We start from the raw sequence: 26785 nt of genomic DNA, 5'->3' as shown, positions 1-26785 counted from the left end.
TTATTTGTTGTATTTGTTGTATTTAATGGTTAAATGCTTGGAGATTTGATAATTGACGTAAGCATTTTGTACTTAGAGATATTCTTTATCACGTGCAATTTAAAGTTTGAAGATTAAACATTACATATATTATAGGTCATATTCAAGGTGTATGAATAAGGGATTCTAAGTGTCTTAACTCTTCAAACTTTGTTAATTCATTAATCAATCTTTCCTCGTTACCTTCTCGTTCGTAATTTACAATTTTGGCTACATTAAATACCGGCTCTACCAAATTGTTTCCAAGTCCGTCTTGAGATGTTTTCACGACGAAGCAGGAGCTATCTTCGAACCTCAATTCATCTCCGACAATCTTTCTTCCTCTTATATATGTTACGCTTTTTCCTTGCTGGGTTGGTTCTATAAGTTCCTCATCCAAGATGAACTGGTCGTTAAATTCTGTTGTCGGGCCTGTTTGTCTTACTTTACAAGGTACCAAATGGGCTGTATAATTCTTTGCTACTTTATTTTGGACAAATGTTGTTGTCGTTGTCACCATCGTATAATGTTGTGTTTCTCGCGCTTTCGAGGTTTTTTCTTATCTCCTAAGTGTTACACTATTTAGTTCCTGTCCTCTGCACTTTACGTGTTTCTCTTACAAGACTCTTTATTTTTAAAAGTTCATAGAAAAGATATAGGTGAAAAACCTGAAAGATCTTAACAATGTACTTGCTACATTCCATTAGACCAAAAGAATGGCTAGTTTGCAAGGCCAAGCAATCTAAAGGAACAACGATTAAAAAATGACTACATCTGCACCATATCTACTAGGACGGTATGTCTAATACTATATTACTTTGCTTTATGATAATGTTTTGAATTTTATGTTGGTTTACTAACATTTTATCCCTCAATATAGCTTTTTGGATCCATTGTTTGCCATCTGTGTAGGGGCGATGAGTTACTACTCCTATGAACAGAAAGTTCAAAGGCCAGCTGGGCATACTCTTAATGAATTAATAAGAAAGAAATATGATAGAGTCAAAAATAAAAAAACTGAACTCTAAACTCTTATTAAAATCATAATAATAAAAGGAAAATATCATAATATCGTTCATACTTTATTGTTACATCAAACGTTACATATATTCATTATAATCTAAAAATTCGTTCCTGTAATATTTTACCTAAAAGAAATCGTTGGTACTTAGATGGATTCTCTTCAAGTCAACAGTATCCGTCATGTTGAAGAATTCCGAATTTTCGTTATGTCTCAAAATGCGATTTGATGTTTCACTTTCCTGTGACCGTAACACTAAACCCACTGAATTAATGTTATCTTTACTGCTCTCGAATGTAAATCCGGAGACATAGTTGTTCAGTTGTTCTTCTACATCTTGATTGCTGGTCAATTTTGTGTATGATGATAGCGGAATTTGTTCATAACTTTTATCATCACTAACATCATTGAGTAGCTCACAAGGTTCTACCGTTTGGTTCAGTGTATCTATCTTATTATCTAATGGCAAACTAACAGTGATATCGTCACTGATGTCACCTATTGTTATCTTTCTGAAAGGCTTGAAATCTTTAGAATACATCTCCTTTTCTTCTTCATTGTCAGAAGATTTACTCTCCTCTAATTGCTGAATTAAGTTGGTTATGACATCTTTAGTATTTTTTAAATTTTCATCGACAAACGTATGTCTAAGTAATAAGTCTTCAATCATCTTTAGCATATTGATGACTTTTTCTTCAACTTCTGGATTTACTTTAGATTTCTTCTTGGTCCTCTGATTTTCAGAGTCATCTTCGGTAACATACCAGTGAATAAAGGTACCGTAATGAAGTAGTTTGTTCACACTAATCAAAGGAATGTGGTCATAAGTTTCTATGTTTGTGGTCCATAACCTCAAAAAGGTATCAATGTAATTGAAAAGTGATTTCAAATGTCTGCTAATTGTTGCATTCCTGCTGCTAACTTTATTTTCCACTTTAGACATCAAACTTTTAATATAGGAATTTTCCAAGCATATTAATGCATCCATGTAATATAGTACTGGAAAGCATATATGAAAATCATATTGGTAGTTTTCTTTTTTAAATGCCATGACGGACTCTTTCAACTCATTTTGTAGATCATCCAAATGTGATAATTTTCTTAGCTCCGAAAGATTTAATAACTGTTTGATGCCAGCATAAACAGTAATTTCGTTACTGTATATTGCACGTTTCACATCTATCACTTGGAGTAAGAATTTAGAGTTCCCCATTTCCCTAAGAATAGAATGGTCGTGAATCATTCTCATTGCCTCACACGAGTCAACTGTGTTCTCGTCAGATATTTGACTACTAACTTCGTCTACCAATTCCATGTCGTTGAAGTATCTGTTGAGAGAATAATCCAAATTATTTGGGTCATTACAGAAAAAATCAAAACAGTAGCAAATGTACCATAGTTCTCTTTTCAATTCGTTGCATTCCTTGAATTTGTTAATTCTTAAATTGATGGCAAGAGAAGAGATCATGCCATTAGTTCTAACTAAAAGTGGTTTATTGTTACTCATTTGAGCATATAAGTGCGTCAACAAGTAGCATTTCAATGTGTTAATTGGATCCAAACATTCAAATCTTGACAACAAGTGTTTTACTGTTTTTAGATAACCATTTCTTACACTTGAATCCTTAATGTAAAACATTGATATTAGAATCACCTTGTAAACAATACAAAGATTGTGTTCATCATTTATAACGTTGGTGTTAAAATTTCGAACTCCTACAGATTGCATCAATTCTTCTGCTTTCATGAGCATGTAGTCTTTTTCGAGAATAATTGGGAAGAGTACATTGATTTCCGTGAAAAATCTCTTTAGATAGTGACTGATGTTTGATTTTTGTTCCTTTAGAATTTTGATGAAGTCTTGCTGTAAAAAGTTGTCGACAATTGAGTATTCTTCAATAATGGCCGGTCCATTATAGTTGTCTTCATTTGGTAGTAATACTTTTGTCATTGAAGACATCATACTCAAGTCAACTTTCAGAGATCTGGTCTTGATTAGATACTTGAAATTGGAGGATATAACATTTTGAATTTTTCTCTTTCTGATCTTTCCATTATTTTGAAGCGAGGCCGAGCAGTCTATGTTATATTTTGTGTCATAATCGTTATCAAGTTCACTTTGAGAATGAGATCTACTGTCTTTTGAGTGGTAACTGTTGATTGTTCCATTGTCGTCATTTGAGACGGGTGAATGAAGTACAGAGTTGTTCGAGGAATTTAATTGCGAAGATGACAGACTGCAAGAGTTAAGGTCTTCAATCTTGACCAATGAATGTCTGGAATCGTGCATGGCTTCTGCATGATGGCTACTATTTTCCTTCAATAAATTTTCCATTTCCTGGAGTTTCAGCCGGAGCTTTATATTTTCAACTTCAATTGGGCTTAATTTAGTTGGCTTTGGCTTTCTTTTCCGTTTCAAAGTAGTTGTAACCGAACAAGGATTGTTTGTCACCAGACAATTTGTACATGATGGTCCTGTACCATAGCACTTCTTTTTCAATTTCCTGCATCTATCACAAACTTGAGCTCTACAAGAATGCAAGTTCTCTAAAGTTTCTGTACTATTCACGTTACTCATAGAAACAGGGGAAAATTTTGGTGTTACAAGTTGGGAGCTATTATTACTTCCAATAGCTTCATGATGTTCTTCTTTTTCTATTTGGGCCTCCATTGTACATGTGCTATTATTAGGTTTTAATTTGTGCCTACTTTTTTTACTCTAGGACAGTTTTTAAGGGAAATGTGTCAAATCCAACGTCAAATCAGACGAATTAACAGAAAACCAAAAAAAAAAAAAAATATGGGGAACTAAGCAATTTATTTGGCAAGGAAAGTAGAGTCCTTACTTGATTGGATGTACCTTTAACGAGCTTAATTGAACCGAAAGATAAAGTATGTTTTTGTTGTAACCTCTGAGCCTAGTGAAAGTGATAGTTAATATATACTTACCTTGAAGTTTTCTGTTGAAAGAAGCGGTATGTTAACGTATAGAATAAAATATGCAAATAAAGACTAGCTTTGCAAATTATCCCATTAACTTCCGAAGATTGTCTCGGTAAATTTGTAAAAGTTTCCCGCAGAGTACAACGGATTTGATTATCCCACGGTTACTCTACGTATTTCCCTGCTTCGGTAACAATGGCAAAGAAAAAAGAATTCGAGTCTGGTTGCCTAGAAGGAACCAAAAGTAATACCACTTCGTAAATATTATACTATAACCTCTCTTAAAAAAAAAAAGAGATGTGGTGATAGTTCTTTTTTAATTCTTCTCGATTGTGCTACAGCCGTTCTGAGTTGAACCCCTAATTTTTGTCCTCGTTCCTGACAGTTGACGGTTAACCCCCTTGAAGTAAAAACGACAATCAAAGATTAGCAGAAGACTAATATGTTGACAGAGCAGAGTTGTATTACTGAAATGTGGCTTGACAACAAAAGTGCTAATTTTCAATTCGGACTTTATCTATGGAGAATGTTCGATATTGATCACCTAGACCAAGCACTGTATTTTTCAGTTCTATGTTGGGATTTAAAGTTCCTTTTGGTAGTAAGTAGCTTTACTATTGTAATAATGTGGTCTGCCTTTTTTTTTTTTACCTAATAGACAGTCTAGCTTAGCGTCTTACTATAACCCACGTTTGTATCCACGTTGGTAGGACCTTTATTCTATCGTAGACTGCAAAAAGCCAAGAAAACTTAGTAGTATAGAGTACTAAGTTCGGGAAACTACCTAATGGGGCAATAGGATGATGTACTTTCAAATACCCCTTTTGCAGAGACAGTGAAAAAAGATATGCTGACGACCGTATAAGACGTCTAAGCACTGCAGCAGTAGCAATAAATTACGGTGGGGCAAATTCCGGGTAATATCAGTAAGTCCTTTGCTTCTAAGAACTTATTGCACGAAGAGATATCCCTTTCCTAATGCTTCGGAGTTTACACCTTCACAATAAACTCTAGATGTGGTCCTTGTGACCTTAACAGCGAATAAAATATAGTGGGGTGCGTACTTGTTGTACAGTAACTGAGGGGTGCAGCGGCGTATCCCCTTCCGTTGTTACACTAATGTCTCCTTAAATGATCACCTGACCCTTATTGAAACTGCGCGTGGGTGTTGTTTCTTTAGATAACGCGCTAGTTTGTTATGCACGAAAGGCTGTGAATGTGTCCTTTCTCAAAATGAGGCGATACCGAAGGAAAAAACAAGAAAAAAAAGTGAGATGACGAATTCGCAACAGATTTCAGAACCTAGTTTGGGAACAGGTTGTGATTTTAACAGCGTCGTTCTTTCCGTGTCTTCTTGTTAACCTAGCTACCCGCTTTTCTAAGAGCTCGACGGACAGCTATCTACACGGAGTTTATTAGATTTTGTTTTGTTGAAAGCGACTAGTATAGCAGTACTTTTCGCAATCTGTCACGGACTAATGGATCTCAAATGTCTATAAAAATTTGTACTCTGCTTTCCTAGGCTTTAAATAAGGACTGTCGAATGGGAAAAATATAGCAAATCGATGCCTGGAGAAAAGGAGAAAGAAGGAGTAATTTTGACCGACTTATCAATGCCTCCGCTCCTTTCGTATTGTATATAAACCTCTAGTAAAAGACCTATTTTTCTGTTGGACACCTATTTGAAATCTACCTATCTATCAAGCCCTGCAGGCTTTCTTTCAATTGTGAAGGTGTGTGATTGTAGTTTCCGAATTGTCGCTCTTTCGTCTCCTTTCTTTTAGGTATTGGAGTAACTTTGTTTGAGAGCATGGCCTCTCTTTAGATCACTTTGTAGCCCGGAAGCAGCCGTTTTGGTATTGAAGTTAGTTTTCACCCCTCACTCCGAACTGTGAAACTTGATTTTAACGTTTGGTGTACTGTTGTAGCTTGCGATAGTTCCGAGGATGTCCAAAGTTCGGAGTGGGTGATTGTAGCTCTCCTCTTTATTTAGAAAAGGTATCTTAGTATCCTCCGTAGTTCGCCTTGTGGTTGTAATGGCTTGTATTTCTTTTTGTGCCGCTGGAAAGTGGAGGCTTACGCATAAAAACTTTGTATCTCCGATTTGTGGAAGTTAATATCCGCGTTTTCGGTGGGGACAGTGAATGAGCTAGAAGACCCTGCATGTAATCTGTAGCGCATAATTTTTTTTATTCGTTTATTTGTTTTTCTTTTGTTTTCCTCCTCAAAGATGAATTTTTCGATTTTATGTCACTTTACACGTGCTCCTGGCGTACCCCTCCTATCTACGTTTTAGTTAGTTTTTTTTGGTATTTACATATTGTATGAGCCGGGTAATATAAACTATTGCTTGGTTACCCGAATTACTTTAGGTTTCTGCCTAGACCTGGAAGTCCGTGTTTCGAATTTGTCTATTAACCGTTCTGGAATGTAGTGCGCGCGTCAAAAAAATTCGGTCTAATGGTTTTGTCTCAGTAACATTGTCACGTTCCGGGTATCTTGTAAAGTGGGTTATAATGGGTGGGGGTTTTCCGGACTTACAGTCATTAAATTTTTCAGTCTGAAGATCGTATGGATTTTTTTTGTCAAAGGGTGTGAAATGTATATTGTGCATTGGATTGTTGTTCTTGTTCCTTTTTAATGTAAGGTCATTATCATTTTTTAGTTATGTATGAAATGAGTAGAAAAGTATTTTTCTTTAATAGCTATTAAGGGGTGCAGTTGAAATGTATTTCTTGGCACCATTGATTGTTTAAATTTCTTCCAATGTCTAGTTTTGGTTTTTGGCAGTGGTTAGTCTAGAAAGATATTCAAAAAAAAAAAAATAATTTTTTTTTGTTTCTGTTATGCATGTATCATAGCGTTACTATAGATATTGTTACACCTTCACCTGTTTGGACTTGATCATTGAGTTATTTCGTTATTTCGTTATTTCGTTATTTCCTCCAACGATACGTTGCGTTACTTTAAGGTGTTGTATCGGAGTATTCTAATAGCTCTTTCGATGGATTTACATTGAACATTTTTGTTTTCTCTACAGTTTATTGCGCAAGGTTGCCTGTTATTACTTGTGCTATAGTTTTATCAGCATTTTGTAATGATCCCCTCTACTCTTCCTACTGAAATCCCTAATGTGTCCGTGTTGGCAACGGAGCCCTTAACAAATGAGTTGCAGCCTGTTCGTCATAAGGTAAAACATGCTTGTGGTAGTTGTAAAGAGAGGAAGGTTCGCTGTGATGGCCAGTGTCCCTGTAAAAGTTGCGTGAAGTTTGGCGTTAAGTGCGAGTACGTGTCTAACAACCGATCGAAGAAGCGGTCTAATAAGGATACCCTGCAGCCCATTAAAGTTGTTTCTCCTGTAAAGACGAAGAAAACAAAACTTAATAATAATACTCGTAAAGAAAAGGTTGATTTTAAAGGAGTTCTTCAAAAATTATACCCTCAGGTTGATTTTTCTTCAGATTCTTTGACTACAGATTCTCTTATAGCTCTGTTGAAGTCAAGAAATAACCCGAATATTCCATCTGTTCCTTCTAACTTTGATCGTCCATTAATTTTACCTCCAAAACAGATTGCGTTAAATCTTATATCGAAAACATGGGACTCAGCATGTTTGCTTTTCAGGTTTTATCATCGTCCTACTTTTATTAATGTCGTAGAGTCCTTTTACACTGTTTCGGATAACAGCATGTCAAAGGATCAAGTACGAATGCTCCCATTGATTTATTCGGTTATTGCTGTTGGTGCATTGTTCAGTAAGACTTATTCCCCGGAGCAAGATAATAAACAGGTAGTGGATTTTTTTCAGGATGAAGGTCACAAGTACTTTGTTGAAGCGAAATCTTTGCTTGATCCTATAAACTCTCAAGATATTGAATCATTACAAGCAATATTCATGTTGACGATTTTTTTACAATGTAATGCAAACCTTTCTTCTGGTTATTCTTATATCGGACTTGCTTTAAGAAGCGCTATCAAACACAATTTCCACCGTAAGACATCTCTCCAGAATTTGAACGTTCTTCAACAAGAGACTATTAAAAGACTTTTTTGGACAATATACAAGACCGATATTTATATGAATTGTATATTAGGTCTCCCTAATTCCCTCGATGGATCGTTGATAGATCAGGAATTTCCCATGGATATCGATGATGATAAAATTTTCTTTGATAAAGTACTTCCGCAGCCTAAGGGAAAACTTAGCTCGGTTGGAATGAATAATGAACATACGAAATTAATTCTAATAATGAATCACACTCATAATATTCTTTATCCGATGTCATTGGAAGTTACATCTATTTCTCATAAAGAAATAAATAAGTTGGAATCTCAACTTTCCAATTGGTTAACATGTTTACCTTACCAGTTAAAACCAAATTTTGTACCAACTAATGAACAAGAAGGAACGTATTTGAAGCCCAATCGTTACCTTCACCTTGATTTTCTGCATGCCAAGATTATGATATATCGACCATTCATTCATTATATTGTGTTGGAAGTCGAAAAGTTTCCAAACTTTGAGTTCCAAATTCATATGGCAGATAAATGCATCAATACTGCTAGAAAGGTAATTCGCTTAGCTGTGGAAATGGATGAGCAGAAACTTTTGAATGCTGTTTATTGGTTTTCAATTCATACAATCTTCTTCAGCGTTGCTTGCCTACTTTACTTTTTGCATCAGACGAAGCTTAAACAATCCACAGTTCCTGATTCTCAAATTGAGAAAGACTGTCGAGATGGATTTAATCTTTTGCTAAGATTAAAAAATGTTTCTCATGCTTCTAGTAAAACCTTTGAAGTTTTGAATTCGTTATTCGAAAAGCTTAATCAAAAGAGTGTAGATTTATCAGATAAAGTCCTAAAAAATATTATCGCCAAGCAGCAACAACATGAATACGAACAATTCAGTAAATTATCTGATCTTTTTATTGATAATGATATAGAGGATGTGGTGTTTGAAGAACAAGAACCCGTTTACTCGACTACTGATACAGTTGGTACTGATTCAGTTGAAGTCGACAATGATTTTATAAATAAAATTTTAAGTCAGTTTTGTAATGACATTATTTAATAGATGTATATAAAAGTTCTCTTTTTTTATTTCATACGTTTTCCCTTTAAAGATATAGGTTTTATATATTACCTTTCTGTTTTAGGAATTACATTGATTTTTTTTTTTTTTTTAAACACTTGGCCTGTTTAAACCCAATTTAACTCTTACCAAGGTTATTTTAAGAAAGAGTTATTTACTTCAATTGTATAATCCAATGTTTGACTCGCATAACATTCAACTTGTTTGCTGTTATGGTTTAATTGGAAAGGTCCAAGTTGATATAGAGAAATGACCGAGGTATATGTTTCTTTGTTCGAGAATTTAGATTCTTCGGAGAATAAGAGAGAGTCTTTAATTAGCTGGACTACGGATTCTTTATCATCTAAGGCGGGAAATGCCTCGTTTATTGTCGATGATGTGGTGAAGTTTATGAAAAAGTTGGTTGTTTCAGAAGGAACTGATATTGAACAGTATGAATCGAAAGTCTTGGCGTACCAATTGTCTCATGTTATAACATTATGTTTAAAAGAGTTATACACTGAAGAGCCTAGTAAGGTGTATGATATTTCAACTTTAGCAGCAAACATTTTGGCTGAACGATTTGAGGAAGTTGTAGATGACCCATCGCTGAAGAAGAAATTCAAAAAGCATAAGAGCACTCATGTATATTCCGTCGTGAAGGATTATGCACTAACATTACTTTGCAGTCTTTATGAGAACTTTTCTCATGATTTAAAATCATTAAGCCCTTTGGTGCTTTCTGTGCTTTTCAAAGATCTTAAGAAATGTCTAGATAAATCAAAATACTTCAATTCAAATTATATAATCTCATTAATGAGATTATTTCAAGCTATAAGTTCTTTAAGTTCCGAAATTGTTGTTGAAACTCAATACGTTCAAAAATTCATGAAGTTGTCAAAGGAAGTAATTTCTGATGTGAAAGAAGGGAAATACGATTATCCTGTTGACTTTATTACAGCTATAATTGAATCTTTTCCTTGTTATTTTTGTGGTTCTCAATTCCTCTCTGTTCACAAAAGTGATATTTTGAAAACACTATATTACAAGTTGTCTGAGTATATTAATTATAGTTGCGGAGTTTCACCATTGAGGATACCATTGGCGAAAACTTTGGCTGAAATATTACATTTTTATGTGAAGTCTGACGTTATTAAAATGGAAAATGTTCTTGAGTTTTATGGAAATATAATTAGTGAAATGAATGATAGGGTTGCTGTTGTAGCTGTTATTCATTCTGTTCATCAGTTTCTTTGTGTTAATTTGTGTGATGAGACTGACTTTAATTTTTCTGTTGAAACAGAGTTGTTAGGTGGTGATGGTTATCTCGTCTTTTTGGATTCTTTTTTCCCTCATTTGAAGTTCAATAGAGAAGTCAGGGATCATGATTATATTGAAGCCTGTAATATCATGCATAAACAGGTATTACCATTTTTATCTGATGGTGCTAGAGGTGAGATAATTAGGAAAGTGTTGAATAATACCAGTTATTACTTTTCTCCTGAAAGAGTTGATAGAACGTTGTTATACATGGACTTTATTTCCTTGTTGTTAGAAGATAGTCCATCTAGTGTAAGGACAGATGATGATTTAATTTCGAAAATTATTTCAGAGTTTACTGTTTTGTGTTCATCTAAGTTGTTGCCATTAAGAATAAAAGCAGTAGAATGCTTGAAACGATTTATTATGAATATTCCATATATTATTAGAAAGATGGTTGAAGATATTATTGACAAGTTGTCTGTTCAATTCGAGTTAGAGAAAGGATTCAATTTTGCAGAAAATCATGGTTTGGCACTACTTCTTGCTTCCATTATAGTTCCTGAAGATGAAGGTTTCATATCACCAGATTTAATTATTAAAGTCACCGGTTTTGCTATTGGTACTTTAAAAAGTAATTCACTGTCTACCAAACCTTTACTTTATGAAAAGGAACTTTTATGTTGGATTTTGCTTACTGGGTGTTTATGTTATCAAGATTCGGAATACACGAAGATACACTCTTCTCAGTTGTTTATATTTTGGAGAAATATATTGACACACACTGCTGTTTTTCATAATGATGAAGAACTATTGAAAAACATAGAGATTAGGAATCATTCTTTGTCTTGTATGATATCATTTTTGCGCTCTAATGAATTGAATGAAGATGTTGCCAAACAGATATTTTATTTGATGTCGAAGTGTATGAATTTTAAGCATTCCTTAGTGTTCGAGAATAAGTTATTATCTGAGAGTGTGTCTCGATATGAACATCGTATCTACCAAGTGTTTTTATTAATTTGTCCTCTAGTGCACAAAGATGTTAGCACATCTGCTCTTCTACCAGCTATTAGAAATTTTAGCAATCCTGTTTCTGCTGGAAAGAATGTTGATTTGAATTTATTTGAAAAAAATATTATAAAATCTGGCGGCATTGATGTTTCAAAAGACAGTATTTTGACAGTTTTATGTGATAAAAATAGTGGGGATATTGGTCTTTCAACTCTTGTCGTTCCTTGTGTTTCGTGTTCTATGTGTTCTTTGTCATTGTTCGAAGAATTATGTCTAAAAGCTATTCCAAGGTCAAGAAGTTTTGACTACTCGCATATTATTTTGGATATTGGTGCTCCACCTCCTTTAAATGTGGCTTTAGTTGATGTTTCTTTGGAGTTATTCTCACTTTGCTTTCCATATACTAATACTTCTGTTCAGAGGTCTTTGTTGGAGACATTGAATTCTAATTTATTGACTAATAAACATATACCTTCAAGGCGTGCAATTATTAAAGCAAATATACTTTTCAGTCTCCATTTGACATTGAATGAAATTCAGAAAGCGGCGTTGGCATTGGACCCTAAAATAGCTGAATTATTAATGATTATTATGGAGGAATGTTCGTTTGCCGATGACGACCATCTTTATGATATAAAAAGTCGAATTGCATCTTTCATATGTGCTGCAGTTAAACGTTCTGGTAATCAGGAATTTGGTGTTGATACGGTTAATATTCTTATTAATCGAATAGTGGAGAAGGAAGAACCTATTTTACGTGGAATGAACTTTAATATGGTATGTGAAATATTTAAAGATGATCCTACTTCAGGAAATCTTAATGTGATTATGGATATTGTTGAACAGTTCCTTAAAGATAAACACCCGGTTATCCATACCTCTGGTTTAAATAGTTTAATCATACTTTTAATGAGAAGGTATTATAATGATAAATTAAAAATTGGTAAAGTGATGGATATTTTATTTAATATGGTATTCTCGAATGATTATGAACCAGGTAGTGTATCTGGATTTGGTAACAGTTATAACAGTGAGTTTAATATGCTGCTTGGTGTTGGAAACGCTTTGAAAGCGCTGACTGAAGTTATTGGACCAGATCTTCGGAATATTAGGGTAAAATTTAAAGCAGTGCTGTCATCACTTAATATGTGTCCGTGTTCTGATGTTCAGGCAGTTTCATTAAAGATAAGTGAATTAGTATCCATGTTCAAGATGGAAACATTATTTAACTTTAAAATGTCGATGTTGATTGTGAGGTCGTTAATTTTGTCATTTTTGAAGAGAGGTATGCCTAGGTCAGGTTTTAAGGTTTCGGTGGAATATTTATTGGAAATGGGCAATTATGAAGATGTCGTTTTAAATCGTTTAGTTTTCACTTCGTTTTTGGTTTTTCCAAAGTATAGAAGCCTAAGAAAATACATATATGGATGGCTCAAGCATGAGAATAGATTAAACGTTTTATTAAAGATACCTGATATGAGTCCTTATGCATTGCAATTTTTATTGGAGGTGTATCGTGATTTAATAGGTAAAGATGAAGATTTGAGTTCAATATTAAAAATATGCTATACAGCGTCTGTCTCAAATATTCCTTCTTTACAAGTAAGTGGATTAGAATTGGTGAAAAAGATTTTGGATGTGTATGAAGATGTTGTGGATCCTGAAGATGAATCGTCATATTTATTGGAGCAATATACAGCGTTGATTACAGGAGTTGTTAATCCGTTGTTTAGTAGACCAAGTTATCCAGAAGTTATATGTTGTGCCTTTGATATTTGTGCCGTGTCGTTATCAAATAGAGTAGTAAGTTATTTGGTGGATGGTTTACTAGAAGTTGCTGAAAATAAACCTATCCTTAAAATTGGAGCTTCAGAATTCCCTTTAAATAAAAAACAACTCCAGGTGAAGCTTAGTATATTAAGAGCATGGGCAAATACCAAGGGCGATTTTGTTAAAGAGTACCTCAATGTGCTAGTACCATTGTGGATCATAACAATCCGTGAACATTACTCTCCAGAGATAGTCGATTCCCTCTGTGCACAAGATCCATCAATCATCAATAACTTTGACCTAGAAGGGTTTGTGTTTGTGATGTTCGGAGAGATACTGCCTTGATTATATATTTATTATATTTTATTTATTATATTTTATTTATAATACGCACGTTAAACAAGGAAGAGATCTTCGATAACCCGGTTTTCATTTTGATAGCGTTTCTTAAACACTTTACCAGATTGGGTTGGAAGCTTGGTTGACTTTAGTCTAACCAAGCTTTTTGGTGATTTTGTTTTTGTATCTTGAGAGAGTTTTGAGTTGAATTTTGAATTGAACCTTTGGTTGGGTAACAGAGTTGGTGACGCAACCCTCTTCTTTTTGGTTCTAGTCTTAGGGAATAGACACAAATCCTTTGCGCTATATGAACTTACAGCACTCCCTACTCCCATTGACAGACTTATTGCCAGTCTGGAAAATATATGGGAATTTTCTATAGGTTCCATACTAAGCGTCTGAGATGACTGTTTGTCCCATGAACAATAATGTTTGTTTTTATGCCAGTTCTCTTCTAAAGTTGCTAATAGCAGAAAATAAACTTTGAGTTCAGAGGGGGACTCGTTCCAAAGTTCCGAAGTTATTTTAGAAGTAACTGAAAACATGTTTTTCTGAATCTTTGTTTGGTTAAAATGTTCTAAGATGTGTGTAGTCACACATCTATTAAAGAGTGTACGCATAAGCACAAATTGATTTCTTGGTCTAGTAAACTTCTTTGAAGTTTTTTCATTGGATGAGCAAGTAAAAGCCTTACCATTTCTCTTCAAATTAGGAAATTCAATAGAGTTGTTATTACTTTGCACTGCTTTATTACTGGAGCATGCTTCTTCTTTCGTAGAAAGCTTGAAAAAAGTTGTTCTTCTTAGCGTAGAGTTCGACATTTTTGGTGCGGTCGTGGCTGGTGGTTTTTGGCATCATAGATTGATAATACACCAAGAAAGGGCCTTTCACGAAATCTTTATATTATATATATGCTTTTAATTATTGGTTTGTTTTACCTCAAAAATACATAAGGACATATCTGAAAAGAAAAAACTACACACAGAGAGAGCTAAGACATAATGTTTTAAGATTTCATTTTAGTTTCAGGTATACATCAAATTTTAATGAATTCAATTGTCCTTCTTGACTTGTTTCTTGATGGATTCTGAGTACTTGGTGAATTAAACTAATGGTATACTATGTATTTTGCAGTTTTAGCTATCCGACGACAGTTAACTTTATTAATCAAAATAAATCTTACTATTATTGTTATTTTATAATTCCTTCTGAATAAATTTCTGATTTTTGGTATATACCTGTCTTTGGTAGTCCTAAATAACATAGTTTTGGAAGCTGTTTGATATCTTGTAAACTGATTGAAATATACCAAAAATTCATAAGAAGGCTTAATAAATGGTTAATTCATCAGAAATTCACCACTTCTTCATAAATGAAATCACCAACTCTTCTGGTGAATTTATTCACCATATTCTGCTGTATACTAAACTAATGAAAACCCTTCTTACTATAAAGTGATATCTGTTATAATTTGTCCTTTTGCTTAAATCTGTCATTGCAAAAATATCTAAAACAGTTTTCAAAAAACTCGGACATGTAAGTCTCTATTTGAAAATACATACAAAAGATTCTTGGTTCAAACTTAAAACACACGATTTCTAATAAATACCCACGATGTGAGGTTACTCTTGGAGCCCAACCCCAAGAAACTTAGGCTGTATTGTCTCTTTTGCTCTTCACTCACCAATGGATGGACATGACAAAAAGAATCCCATTCTCCTGCTTAAAGAATTATGCCAGGAAGCACAAGGTTTGGCAGGAGTACAGCTAAAAGAAGATGGGTTTTCATCTCCTTTTAAGACGTTTTCAATACCATTTCCTGAAGAGGCAGTAAAGAAGTGCTCTAACAAAGCACTTCTTTTGCAGTTATATCATCAATACAGCACGAGTTTGGAAACGATTTTGAATAAATGTCCTCTAGAAGATTTGAAAGTGGACCCCCAAATGGTTGCTGATGCCTTCAATAATCAATTTCTAAGAACTATACAATTACTTCCTGTTGAAAACAATCTCAAGATCAAGGAGCAGAATCCTTCTGATAGTTCTGGGAAAGAAGATTCTAAAAATGACACTGTAGAAGAAGACAGTCCTTCACCAGATAATCAGAATTCTCGTACTGCAAAGAAATTCTTCCTTGAACCCGAAGCAAAAGATCTGCTTGAAAAAGTATTTAAAGTTAAAAAGTGTCCTAACACTTCTGAGCGATTATTCATCGCTCAGAAGCTTGGTCTAACTGCTTCTCAAGTTAGGATATGGTTTACAAACAAACGTATGCGTACGAAATCTAAACAGAAGAAAGTAAAACCAATAGCTGGTCCTATTAAATAGAATACCCTCAATACAATGTTCCTTATACTTCATCACTATCACCATATCTGTAACTATATTGTCTAATTTTAAGCTTTTCCTGGAACGCAATGTTGGCGTTTATCACGGAATCGGTCTGCTTTGCCGAGGATAAGCATCGCAAGAAGTCTTCTGCTATGGTCTGCATCTCCTGTGGGCAGCGGAGCAGTAGTGAGACAAACTCGGGCAGAATATTGACTATGGTATTGATATCACCATCGATGAAGGCATTGGAAAGATCGGTGGCAAGGTCTGACACATCAAGAGAGGCGATCGGATCCTGGAGCGATTTGATACTCGATTCAACTAGACTTTTCAATATCATGCCGCTTCTGTCTATGCCCTTGCCCTTACTTTTAGCCTCTTTCTTTAAGTCACTGACTTCGTTTCTTGAATCATTTAAGTCATCTTGAAGTTTCTTCACTTTTTTTAGAACATTCAAATGCTCCTGACGTAACTGGGAATACAATTTGGCCAAAGATTGGTATTTTTCTTTGAATTCTTTTTGAGCTTCTAGTTCTGACTCCAACTCTTGAACACGTTTATCATATTGTTCCAGCATAATTTGGTCCCTTTCGTACTGTTGCTTTAAATTTACCAAATCATTCTGTAACGATTGGGTTTTTTGTTGGATTAACAATTCCTTTTGCATTTCCTGTTGTTGCTGTTGTTCTTGTGCTTGCCTTTGTCTTTCTAGCTCTAAAGCATATTGCTGCTGCTGCTGTTGCAATTGCTGTTGTTGCTGTTGCTGTTGCAACTGCTGCTGCTGTTGTTGTTGTTGTTGTTGTTGTTGTTGTTGTTGTTGAATTTGGAAGGGATTGGTTGGTTGCATCACCAAAGCATTCGTTTGTTGAATTCCAAGCGGGTTAGTAGGTTGCATAACTAAAGGATTAGTAGGTTGCATAACTAGAGGATTAGTTGGCTGGGAAACCACTGGGTTCACTGTCTGAACACCTCCAGTAGGTGCAGCCACAACATTTGTATTCCACAATTCATTTACCGCAGGTACTGCTTGGAAGGTACCCGGTTGCACTCCAGTAACCGTTGGGACCATAATTCCAGTAGCAACTGGAACCAGCTTGGATGTTGTTTGACCTGCATTTTTAGCCTCAGATTTCACTTCTGCAACGGAATTTGCACGCACTGGCGACTCTTTACGAAGATTCTCCTGTGTAGCACTTCTGCTAGGAACAGAAGGCGTAGAGTTTCCAGACTCCCTTTCAAATACTACATCCTTCACTTCAGCTTCATCTTGATCATCCAAAATACGACTTAATGGATCTGATGGCAATTTTGGAATGGTGATTAAATTTTTCAAAGCCTGTACAGTATCACAATCAAAGTAAAACTCACTCAAACGAGTGCATTGTTCACTATATCTATCAAACAACTCGCTTAAAGCATCATAATCATCCATCTGTTTATGCAAAGCTTTAAGCATAGAAGTCACAAACTTATAAATACCATATGTTTCAGTGACCAATGGAACCAAAACAGCTGTCTTAGAATCTAATGTGTTAGAAAAGCCCAAGAATCCACCACCACCTCGGTTACTAGAAATACTAGCAAATATTAACTTTTGTAGTCCGTCAGCGAAGTCTTGAAGGTCCATCAAATCGGAAATAGTAGCATAACCTTCATTTGGATCAGAAACAGAAACCAAAGACACATATTCCTCATACTCGAATGTACCATTAAACCCTTTATGGCTTTTATGAAATTGTAGCTTTCTAACAAGAAAGTAAACGTATTCGCCAATTAAACGACCATACTCGTCACCAACATAACGAAACTTAGACGAAGAATACGAATTACCACCCCCAGATTCTACAGCAAAGATTCTTCCCATAGACTCAATCCAATCGATATTTCTAATACCTTCCACCAAAGCTGAAGGATGACCTTCTTGCAAAACTTTATGTAATAAAACCAAAGTCTTGAACAATTGCAATTCATCAGTAGAATACCTTTGAACCTTCAACAGGTCAAAGAACGTTTTAGCAGATTTATGATCCCACGTATATACAATACAAGCTCTGACATGCTTACGTTTTGGCGCCACATCAGCTCCACCCAAAGCCTTTTTAATAGACTTCTCTAACGCTTGTTCTTCCCTTGACATAATCTAATTGATTCGATCCAATGTCAATTATCACAAAGCTGAACAGACCTAGAATTAATACAGACCTCACTGTATTACTACAAATATATACAGTATCGAACCGTTCAACTACTCCGCCAAAAAAGTGACTGAAAAGAACAGCTCTCCTATTTGAACCAGACCTAAACATAAATAGACTAACTAGGCTTACCAAAAATCAATATCATTACATACGATCTTGAAGACAACTTCCACGTGACTTTAAAACTAAAAAGGTTTACTACCAGGTTTCGAACGGACTTCAAACTTCTTCAAAAAGGACAGGATAATATGTCCCAAAATATGTCTTAAGGGCGACGACAGAAACAAACTACACTTGCCACAAACCGTCATTTGAGGTGACAGGCTCAAACCTCAAACACGATTACAACAATGCTCTACAAACGTTTCTAGGCCTTTAATTGTCACGAATTCGAGTTAGATTTGAGGATACCCCAGGTGGTTTCAGGTTTCTACAATGTCAAAAGACCATTCCTACACAAGATTAAAACAATTATGAGGCACCCAAAAACTTTCGTATTTCAGATTTTTACCCCCAAAAAATATTCTTTTCTTTTTCACCAAAAAAGGGACATGAAACAAAAGAAACAAATATGGGATCAGCATTAGTTAATAACTGATGCCTTCAAGGATCGAACACGGGAGTATAATATCAAAAAGGAGAAATATAAATCCAACAGCTGATTACGTAGCATGATTACCCGTTCGTAAAATTCTCGTGTAAGAAAAATCTTACCAGAGAAACAAAGAAAGAACATTTTCGACCTTTTCTCTCAAGATAACATACCTGCGAAACTAATTCCAAAATTTACATATAAAAATAAGCCTCTTCTTTTCCACGGTATTTCTTCTCATAATTCAGGAGTATTTGCTTTCTACAACTTGTTCACTGAACTAATCAACCGAATCGACACTTAAAACATCATATGTCTATTGAAAACCTAAAGTCTTTCGATCCTTTTGCTGATACCGGTGACGACGAGACAACTTCGGCCAACTACATCCACATCCGTATCCAACAAAGAAACGGTAGAAAGACATTAACCACTGTTCAAGGTGTTCCAGAGGAATATGATTTAAAAAGAATTCTAAAGGTCCTTAAGAAGGATTTCGCATGCAATGGTAACATTGTGAAAGACGAAGAGATGGGAGAAGTTATTCAATTGCAAGGTGACCAAAGAGCAAAGGTTAGTGAATTCATGATCACTCAACTAGGTATGCAAAAGAAGAACATTAAGATCCACGGTTTCTAAGCTCCACATGAGTTAGCAAGTGACATTTTAAATTTTTCTCCATCAAAAAGAGTACATTTGTCGGTATTATAGAGAGTCCGCTATCACGTCTTTAACAGAAAAAAATAGATGGTCTTTCTATCGGAAACATTCCAAAGTTTTTTAAATTACAGACTAGGCTCTTGATATAAGTGCGCATATATATCATTATCTATCAAATAACTATATCATTTTAAATCTTTTTACTATAGTATTTTTTTTTTTCTTTCAAAATATACACATGAATTTAAGTATTTTAATAAATAGTCTAGTAACTTCACGCAACAAAACATTAAAAACATTTCAAGGAAATACGAAATCTATAAGAAACAAGTCGTCAACGCATTTACACCATGAGTGATTTAAACCTACTAAAATCTTGGAATCCCAAACTTCTTAAGAACAGAAAGAAAGTATGGGAAGCACAACAAGAACTATTAGAAGAAAACAAAAAGATTAAGGAACGTCAAAAGGAAATACAGAAAGAACGTCAGTTGGAACATTACAATAACTTAAGTAGAGATGAAGAAAGAGGCAAAACTAATAAAAAAAAAACTGGGCTTGAATGGATGTACGAAGATGCTAAATCACAAATAGCAGACGATGAAGACTTCTTACTAGGGAAAAAGGTTATAACGGATTCACTTATAAACCAAGCAAACATTCATGACGATAAACACCAAGAAGAACCAAAAAAAGAGAAAAAAAGAAGGCATTACAACGGATTCCAAGACATAGAAAATAAGGAAACATCAAACCACAACAACGACTTAGCAGGCGAAGATCCGATGGCGAAGTTCACCGCAGCCAAAAAAAGACAGCTGAAAGACATCTATACAAAACAAAATAGAGAAGGTTTAGCCTACACAAAGTCTAGATATAACAACAAAACCTATAGGCGTTAGATCCCCAGAATTAAACTTTAACCTTTTTTTGCGGAGGTCCAGTTTCAGACTCCTCTTCACTCTCACTACCATTTAAGTCAAGTTTTAATGGTTGGTCACTGTCTTCTTCATCGGTATCCGCTTCCGATTCATCAATAACATCACGCTGTGCTTCGGTATAGTACTTGACACAATAAGGATAAAGCTCCTCATTAAAAAGGTTAGCTAAAGAATCGCCATTTGGAAACTCTTTCCCTGGTTTTAATCCTGTCCATTTAAACCAAGCAAAAAAGGTTTTCATACCTGTACGATAATTCTTCTTTCCTTCTGGAGTGGTCTTGTCAGCAATGAGATGTGGAGTAATCTTCTCATATGACTTCGGCCATTCAACATTAACTGGTTCACTTGTTAAAAACCCTAATTCAGCATCTAATTCATCATCTTCAGGTGTACGATGTTTCCTAACTTGGATTTTAGAAATATCCTTTTCGATCTTAAACACCTTAGTAACAGATTGGCTTGGGAGATCTCCATCTATCTCATTAAAATCAAAAGTGATTTTAAAATCCCTAGGACTAGCTGTTTCGTCCTCCAAAACCAAAGGCCGGACCCTGACACTTTTTATAGCCTCGATATATTTGAAATCGGAAGCTCTAATATAATTTGCGAAATCAGAATGTTGGCTTAATACTATATTCCAAAAAAATGGTATATCATTCAAGAGTTTATCTCTTTTCTCAAAAACTGGGGTAGTTAGTTTAATCTTATATAATTCAACCTTGTTTTCTACCAACTCCATCTCATCTTCGCATTCTGCTAAACCTTTAAAGGCATCACTAAAAACATGTCATTATTTCAATGAAAAAATTAGTTAATAAATGATCATACTAAATGAACATCTCCAAACGAGTTAATGCTTAATATTACAAATCACCATACCTTACAGAACTACTGTTGGACATCTTAACCTGTTTTGCTGCGTTATGAGCGCTATCATATCACTCTTTGTTGTATTTGTATTTCATAAATAACGATCTGAAATAAAATTCGACAAATTTTGAACTAATATAAATGCATATAAATATACTAAAAAAAAACAAAAAAAAAAAAAACATCACATTCAGACGAAACCAAGATCAATAAAGAACAAAAGATATATTCAAAAATTAACCTTCTCATCAAGATTCATGAAACAAGTTCTATAACATTAAAATTAGTTCAATATTTCAAATTATATTTACATAGGAATTAGCACGTTAAATCTCTTCTATTAAAAGAATTCTTCATGTAATTTTTTTTGAGCTAACCATTGTTTTTTAAGCTTTTTCAACATGGACTTGGTTACTTCATTTCCATCTTTATCTTTAGTAGGTAGTCCTTCTTCATCCCAAGCCGAGTACTGGTCGGTTTTAAACATTTCTTGAGGGGAAATTTTCGCCTTCTCAAACCTTTCTTTCTCTTTAGCTTCCTTCAATTTCTGTTGTTCTGCCTTTTTGGCAGCCTTTTCGGCCTCTCTTTTTGCCCTTTCTTCTATCACCTTAAGCATCTCATCCTTCTCCTTGTCTGATAGGAACTTTACCAAAGATGCCTGACCCTGTCTATCGTCAATAGCAACATTGAGTTTCAATAAATCTTCATCTCTTAATCTGTCAGTAATCTTCAAATATTCAGTTGAAGATGCTTTATTCATAGCCAATTGACGAACTTCATCTCTAAAGTTAGATAGGCATTTCACATATGGCATAGCGATATCCTCTTTACTTCCTGAGGTAGAAGATTCGCCCTTATTTACATCCAACCAACCAAGACCATCGCTACGGACTTCGAAACCAATCACACCTAATATTTTAGATATGTATCTAGTAACCGCCAATAAAGGTTCAATCTTCAAATCAGCACCTACTTTGGCAATATAGGTATTGGAAACAGTTAGCAATTCGTTCAAATGTTTCAAGACCTGAGGTGTGGATAAGTTATCACAAAAGGAGACATGAACTTTATTCTGGACATTTTTTAAATCTTGAAGTAGATTCTTTTCGTCAGATGACAACTTCTTACTTATAATTTTGTTTTCGGCAAGGGAATGCTTATAATCATTGTTCAAAGCTCTAACATTCCGGAAAAAGTTAGTAAAAGAAGTTTCTAATGATTTAACTTCATTCAACAAAGACTCTTTGAAATCTAACTGGTTGTTCCATTGAACAGAAGCAAATGCGAGTCTCAATTGACGAGCACTATACTTTTTAAGCGCTTCATCAATAGTTATGAAATTCTTCAACGACTTAGACATTTTCTGACCTTCAATGTGTAAATGTCCTGTGTGCAAAAAGTAATTAATCCATTGTTTATTATCAAAGCAAGCTTCGGATTGAGCTAGTTCGTTATCGTGATGAGGAAAAGCTAAATCAATACCTCCTGAATGAATATCAATAACGGAGCCATGAATATCACTGGCCATTACAGAACATTCAATATGCCATCCTGGTCTACCTTTACCCCAAGGAGAATCCCATTCCGGTTCGCCAGGTTTAGAGGCCTTCCAAAGAGCAAAGTCATTAGGGGACTTCTTACCGTTTTTAACAGAAAAATCGGATAACGAACCTTCCCCATCTAAAATCAAATCTAGCTGGCCCTTATTCCAAGGTTGACATTTAGCATAGTCGTGGTTTTCCGCGGAATCAAACTTGGCTGTATCAAAATAAACAGATCCATCAGTGGTGGGGTATGCGTAACCATTTCCAATAATTCTCTCAACAAACTCTATAATCTCTGGAACATATTCGGAAACTCTAGTTGTAATAGTTGGAGGAAGGACGTTCAATGCAGCCATATCTTCATCAAACCTTTTCTCCCAGTATGATGGTAATTTGCGAAAGATTTCAGGGTCATTTAAAGTAGAACCTAATCTTTTGTCAAGATAAGGCATTAAGACATCTTTAGCCTGTGCGAAAAAAGTTTCCTCATTCTTAAACTTTAAAGCCAAAATAGCATTATTGACAGATGTAGAGTACATGGAGAATTTAGGATTAGATGCCTTTTCTTTCTCTAAATCCAAGCCAGAATACCACGATTCGTACTTTGAGATATCGCTAAAGTTTTGCTTCAAATTCTTCTCGATAAACTCAAACAAACTTGCTTCGACATCGGAAATTGCGGTTTCTGTGATTTTACCTTGATGTTTCTTTAAGTATTCTTCGAATAAAAATGTTTGTCTTGCCCTGATGATAATCTTGTCATCAATATCGGTGACATTCTGAACAAAGTTAATGTCGTAACCAAAATAATCTTGTAGGATTCTTCTGTTGATATCAATGGAAACATAGTTTCTCGCATGACCCATGTGAGAGGCATCATAAACAGTAGGACCGCAAGAATACCAGGTCAAATATTTGGTATTTGATTCAGTTACAAAAACTTCCTTGTTTCTAGTCAATGTATTGTATAGCTTTAGGACAGCTGCTGGCTTCTCTTGCTCTGGTCTAAACCATTTTGGTTGAATAGTTTTTGGAGCTGACATCGTTCTAATTCTTCGAATTACTCTAAAAACAGACAGCTTCTTATCAAATTGCATAAACAAAACTTATGCTAAAAGATGTGAAATACAGTTCAAGAGGTTTCACAACTATTGTTAACGAGATTTCTCACAATTTTTAAATATAAGTTCATTATATCAAAAAAAATTATTTGATGGACATGTTGTGTTGTGTTAAACCTTCAAATAAATTTCAAAAAGCTGATATTCCTTCAAAAAAAAAAAAAAAAAAAAAAAAAAAAGACAGAGTTGATACTTCTCTGACACGTGATTTTAAACGCGGATCAAAGTTTGAAAACACCGAAGAAAAGGTAGCTCGGCTCTTAGTAGGTAACTTTGTTGAGAATTTGCAGATGACTCCTGTAAAAGTTTTTAATAACATCATACAAAGCAAAGTAACGTGCAGAAGTTGAACCACCTCATAAATTCGAAATTCAGTATATCAATATCAGCGACGACTAATCATACCTGATATGGAGAATACAGACTCCGATCTAGAGCGGGAGATACAGGCACAGAATAAAACTCAAAGCGAACAAGAAAATGATATAGATGTGAATTCAGAACTCTTGGCCAGTTATAAGCCAATCAGAGATTCGTACACTAACGAAGCGAACTCGTTCATAGGAGGATCAGCCGTTATATCGAGATCAGAAAGTACAAAAAAAAGACAAGGAAGTTCAAGATCCCTTTTTGAAGAAGAGCCGGAGTTTGTGGAAGACGATGAGCAGAATGAAGAAGCCAAGATATTGGATGATGTTCGGCCTCAAAAAAAGATTTTTACCTTTAGCTTGCCGTTTGGTGGGAAAAACCCACTTCCAGTATCGCCCTTGAACTCTTTGAAAGCACTATGGTCTAATGATCAGACGGTTTTCATTGAAGATGATGATGAGAGTAAAATTAATGATAATAATAATATTAATAACAATAATAAATATAATAATGACACCGAAAATACCTTAGCGAAAAAATTAGATAGGGAAGAAATAAAATTAAAGCTTAAAAGGCAAGAATCGATAACATCAATTGAAGAAAGATTTTTGTTTGCAAATAACAAAAAGATGCAAAATGTCAGATCCAAAGCTGTTAAAAATGCACTAAAACCTGACACCTTAATAAATGTGTTCAAAAGCTTGTCAACTTCAGAGCCAATTGATATGACTGATGATGGATATTCTATGTCAAGGCTTGAAACAGTTTGGGATGAGATAAGTGGGGACATTGTTATACTAGGTGGTTATCGCGGTAGTATACTAAGAAATGCAGAAACAAAAAAACGTGTTTGGATTCCAATCAAAGCTGGCTTTAATATTAAAAAAATTAACTTACTGTTAGGTCCTGAGGATGAAGATGAATTAAGAGCCAGTGAAACAATAATTCCAGATGGAATGCTAACGCATATTGGCCCAGTTGATATAGCAAGAAGATTAATCAAACGTCTAGCTATGAATCCAAACGTTAATATTGAAGACTTTGGATATGACTGGAGATTGTCTTTAGATATTACTGCCTCCCAATTGAGAGAGAAATTACAAGCGTTGTATGATAAACAAAAAGTAAAAGTTGGAACCTATGTTATAGCGCATTCCATGGGTGGTCTTTTGGCCCATAAAGTGCTACAGGATGCAACGCATCTAATCAGGGGAATAATATACGTTGGAGCACCTAGTCAGTGTCCAAATATTTTAGGGCCATTGAGGTATGGAGATGAAGTTATTTTGAATAAAAGTATTTTAAAAGCTGAAACCAACTTCTTCATGAGAAGCAGTTTTTATTTCCTGCCAATAGATGGAAGATGTTTTGTTAACAGGAAAACATTTGAACGTTACGACTTAGACTACTTCGACCCAGAGGTTTGGAAAGAGTATGGATTATCACCTCTAGTTAATAAAGACAGAGAGGAAAAAACTAAGGATAACGATACGCTTAAGGAGAGTTTAAAAATGGCTTTTTTCTCCCCGGTAAAAATGATCAGGTCATCTAGTAATTTTTCAAAGGAAGAGTCTGATGATGAATTTCAAACTTCCTTTGAAGATTCGTACAGATACTTGACAAAAATCCTACAAAGAACTAAGAAGTTCATGGACCAGCTACAGTATGACCCTTCAAAAAAATACCCTCCTTTAGCAATAGTTTATGGTGACAAAGTGCCAACAGTAAGAGGTGCAAAAGTGCAAAACCGTGATGAGATAAAAAAGGGCTACTATCAGGACTTTTATTATGGAGCTGGCGATGGGGTTGTTCACCACAAATGGCTTCTTCCGGAAACTCGTGGTTTCCCTGTTGTCGCTAAGGTTTCGAGCGAGATGCCTCATGTAAGCTTAATGACAGATTTCGAAGCTATTGCAAAGGCTTTCATATCGATACTGGATGCAGAACAGGAAACACACAGAAAAACATATTTCATGATTATGAAAAACGATACATAACGATATATACATACAAAAAAATTAGTATAACAAATTCTGATACTTTCATAGTATTGTTTTATGTTACCTTTATTTACAATTATATGTCTACTCTTCATCCGCTATATCAAATAACACCTTCAGCCAAAGAGAGCATGCAGAACATTGAACCAATACAAAATATCCATTGTTATCATGACTAATAGCATATTCTTCTAAAATATCCTCTGTAAGTTGGAAACCCTCTGTCATTTGGCATCTAGGACAAGACATAGTAAAGAATCCAGATTCCTCCTCGTAATTAAAAGAGTCCAACGAGTAAGTGTCAAGACCTTCCCCTGTATTATGAAACCCTTGTTTTTTGAAGCTCTCCGCAAGCTGTTCATCATATATTTTTCTGGACTTTTCATCTATTAGAGTGCGAAATGCATGTTGTATGGCATTCACTGTTATATCTAAAGTTTTACTATCATTATTCACTCCAGATTTATCAGGATGAGTCTCTAAAAGCATTGCCTTATATGCTTTTCTTATATCATTGTTATTGGCATCACTTTCTAGACCTAATATTTCATATAATGTCTGTTGCATTTCCCACTACAGGGTAGCGTTTGAATCCTTTTCGGCACTACTAATACTAGTACTTGAACTCTCCAAGAACCATTTATTCATTCATCATTGAATTGTTAAATAAATATTTATGAGAGCTTTAAAATACTTTACTTCGAATGACAAAATAATATA

General features: G+C 34.8%; 13 protein-coding genes across 13 annotated transcripts; 6 read left to right on the top strand and 7 right to left on the bottom strand.

Moving 5' to 3' along the window:
- Positions 1-142: 142 nt before the first annotated feature.
- KLMA_10147 (uncharacterized protein) lies at positions 143-538 on the bottom strand (the record flags this gene model as incomplete). Its single annotated transcript, XM_022818296.1, has 1 exon — positions 143-538. One exon carries the CDS (start codon positions 536-538, stop codon positions 143-145), a length of 396 nt encoding a protein of 131 aa, XP_022673684.1.
- A 628-nt stretch (positions 539-1166) lies between these two features.
- Positions 1167-3710, bottom strand: KLMA_10146 (cd12148 domain-containing protein; the record flags this gene model as incomplete). Its single annotated transcript, XM_022818285.1, has 1 exon — positions 1167-3710. One exon carries the CDS (start codon positions 3708-3710, stop codon positions 1167-1169), a length of 2544 nt encoding a protein of 847 aa, XP_022673683.1.
- A 3369-nt stretch (positions 3711-7079) lies between these two features.
- KLMA_10145 (uncharacterized protein) lies at positions 7080-9056 on the top strand (the record flags this gene model as incomplete). Its single annotated transcript, XM_022818274.1, has 1 exon — positions 7080-9056. The coding sequence occupies one exon, from the start codon at positions 7080-7082 to the stop codon at positions 9054-9056; it is 1977 nt and encodes a 658-aa protein (XP_022673682.1).
- Positions 9057-9326: 270 nt separating this feature from the next.
- LAA1 (AP-1 complex accessory protein LAA1) lies at positions 9327-13445 on the top strand (the record flags this gene model as incomplete). The annotated part of the gene is made up of 1 exon (XM_022818263.1): positions 9327-13445. One exon carries the CDS (start codon positions 9327-9329, stop codon positions 13443-13445), a length of 4119 nt encoding a protein of 1372 aa, XP_022673681.1.
- Positions 13446-13495: 50 nt separating this feature from the next.
- MATA2 (mating-type protein A2) lies at positions 13496-14260 on the bottom strand (the record flags this gene model as incomplete). Its single annotated transcript, XM_022818252.1, has 1 exon — positions 13496-14260. The coding sequence occupies one exon, from the start codon at positions 14258-14260 to the stop codon at positions 13496-13498; it is 765 nt and encodes a 254-aa protein (XP_022673680.1).
- Positions 14261-15125: 865 nt separating this feature from the next.
- On the top strand, positions 15126-15767 carry MATA1 (uncharacterized protein; the record flags this gene model as incomplete). Its single annotated transcript, XM_022818240.1, has 1 exon — positions 15126-15767. The coding sequence occupies one exon, from the start codon at positions 15126-15128 to the stop codon at positions 15765-15767; it is 642 nt and encodes a 213-aa protein (XP_022673679.1).
- A 22-nt stretch (positions 15768-15789) lies between these two features.
- On the bottom strand, positions 15790-17907 carry SLA2 (Sla2p; the record flags this gene model as incomplete). The annotated part of the gene is made up of 1 exon (XM_022818229.1): positions 15790-17907. One exon carries the CDS (start codon positions 17905-17907, stop codon positions 15790-15792), a length of 2118 nt encoding a protein of 705 aa, XP_022673678.1.
- A 965-nt stretch (positions 17908-18872) lies between these two features.
- Positions 18873-19199, top strand: SUI1 (translation initiation factor eIF1; the record flags this gene model as incomplete). The annotated part of the gene is made up of 1 exon (XM_022818218.1): positions 18873-19199. The coding sequence occupies one exon, from the start codon at positions 18873-18875 to the stop codon at positions 19197-19199; it is 327 nt and encodes a 108-aa protein (XP_022673677.1).
- Positions 19200-19570: 371 nt separating this feature from the next.
- On the top strand, positions 19571-20122 carry CWC25 (U2-type spliceosomal complex subunit CWC25; the record flags this gene model as incomplete). Its single annotated transcript, XM_022818207.1, has 1 exon — positions 19571-20122. The coding sequence occupies one exon, from the start codon at positions 19571-19573 to the stop codon at positions 20120-20122; it is 552 nt and encodes a 183-aa protein (XP_022673676.1).
- A 10-nt stretch (positions 20123-20132) lies between these two features.
- On the bottom strand, positions 20133-21063 carry VPS75 (Vps75p; the record flags this gene model as incomplete). Its single annotated transcript, XM_022818196.1, has 2 exons — positions 20133-20937; positions 21041-21063. 2 exons carry the CDS (start codon positions 21061-21063, stop codon positions 20133-20135), a joined length of 828 nt encoding a protein of 275 aa, XP_022673675.1.
- A 308-nt stretch (positions 21064-21371) lies between these two features.
- Positions 21372-23618, bottom strand: CRS1 (cysteine--tRNA ligase; the record flags this gene model as incomplete). The annotated part of the gene is made up of 1 exon (XM_022818185.1): positions 21372-23618. The coding sequence occupies one exon, from the start codon at positions 23616-23618 to the stop codon at positions 21372-21374; it is 2247 nt and encodes a 748-aa protein (XP_022673674.1).
- Positions 23619-24106: 488 nt separating this feature from the next.
- KLMA_10136 (uncharacterized protein) lies at positions 24107-26062 on the top strand (the record flags this gene model as incomplete). The annotated part of the gene is made up of 1 exon (XM_022818174.1): positions 24107-26062. One exon carries the CDS (start codon positions 24107-24109, stop codon positions 26060-26062), a length of 1956 nt encoding a protein of 651 aa, XP_022673673.1.
- An 87-nt stretch (positions 26063-26149) lies between these two features.
- On the bottom strand, positions 26150-26632 carry JJJ3 (Jjj3p; the record flags this gene model as incomplete). Its single annotated transcript, XM_022818163.1, has 1 exon — positions 26150-26632. The coding sequence occupies one exon, from the start codon at positions 26630-26632 to the stop codon at positions 26150-26152; it is 483 nt and encodes a 160-aa protein (XP_022673672.1).
- Positions 26633-26785: the final 153 nt, after the last annotated feature.

This window comes from Kluyveromyces marxianus, chromosome 1, assembly GCF_001417885.1.
Source record: "Kluyveromyces marxianus DMKU3-1042 DNA, complete genome, chromosome 1".
Lineage (NCBI taxonomy): Eukaryota > Fungi > Ascomycota > Saccharomycetes > Saccharomycetales > Saccharomycetaceae > Kluyveromyces > Kluyveromyces marxianus.
This window is presented reverse-complemented; position numbering and strand designations above follow the sequence as displayed.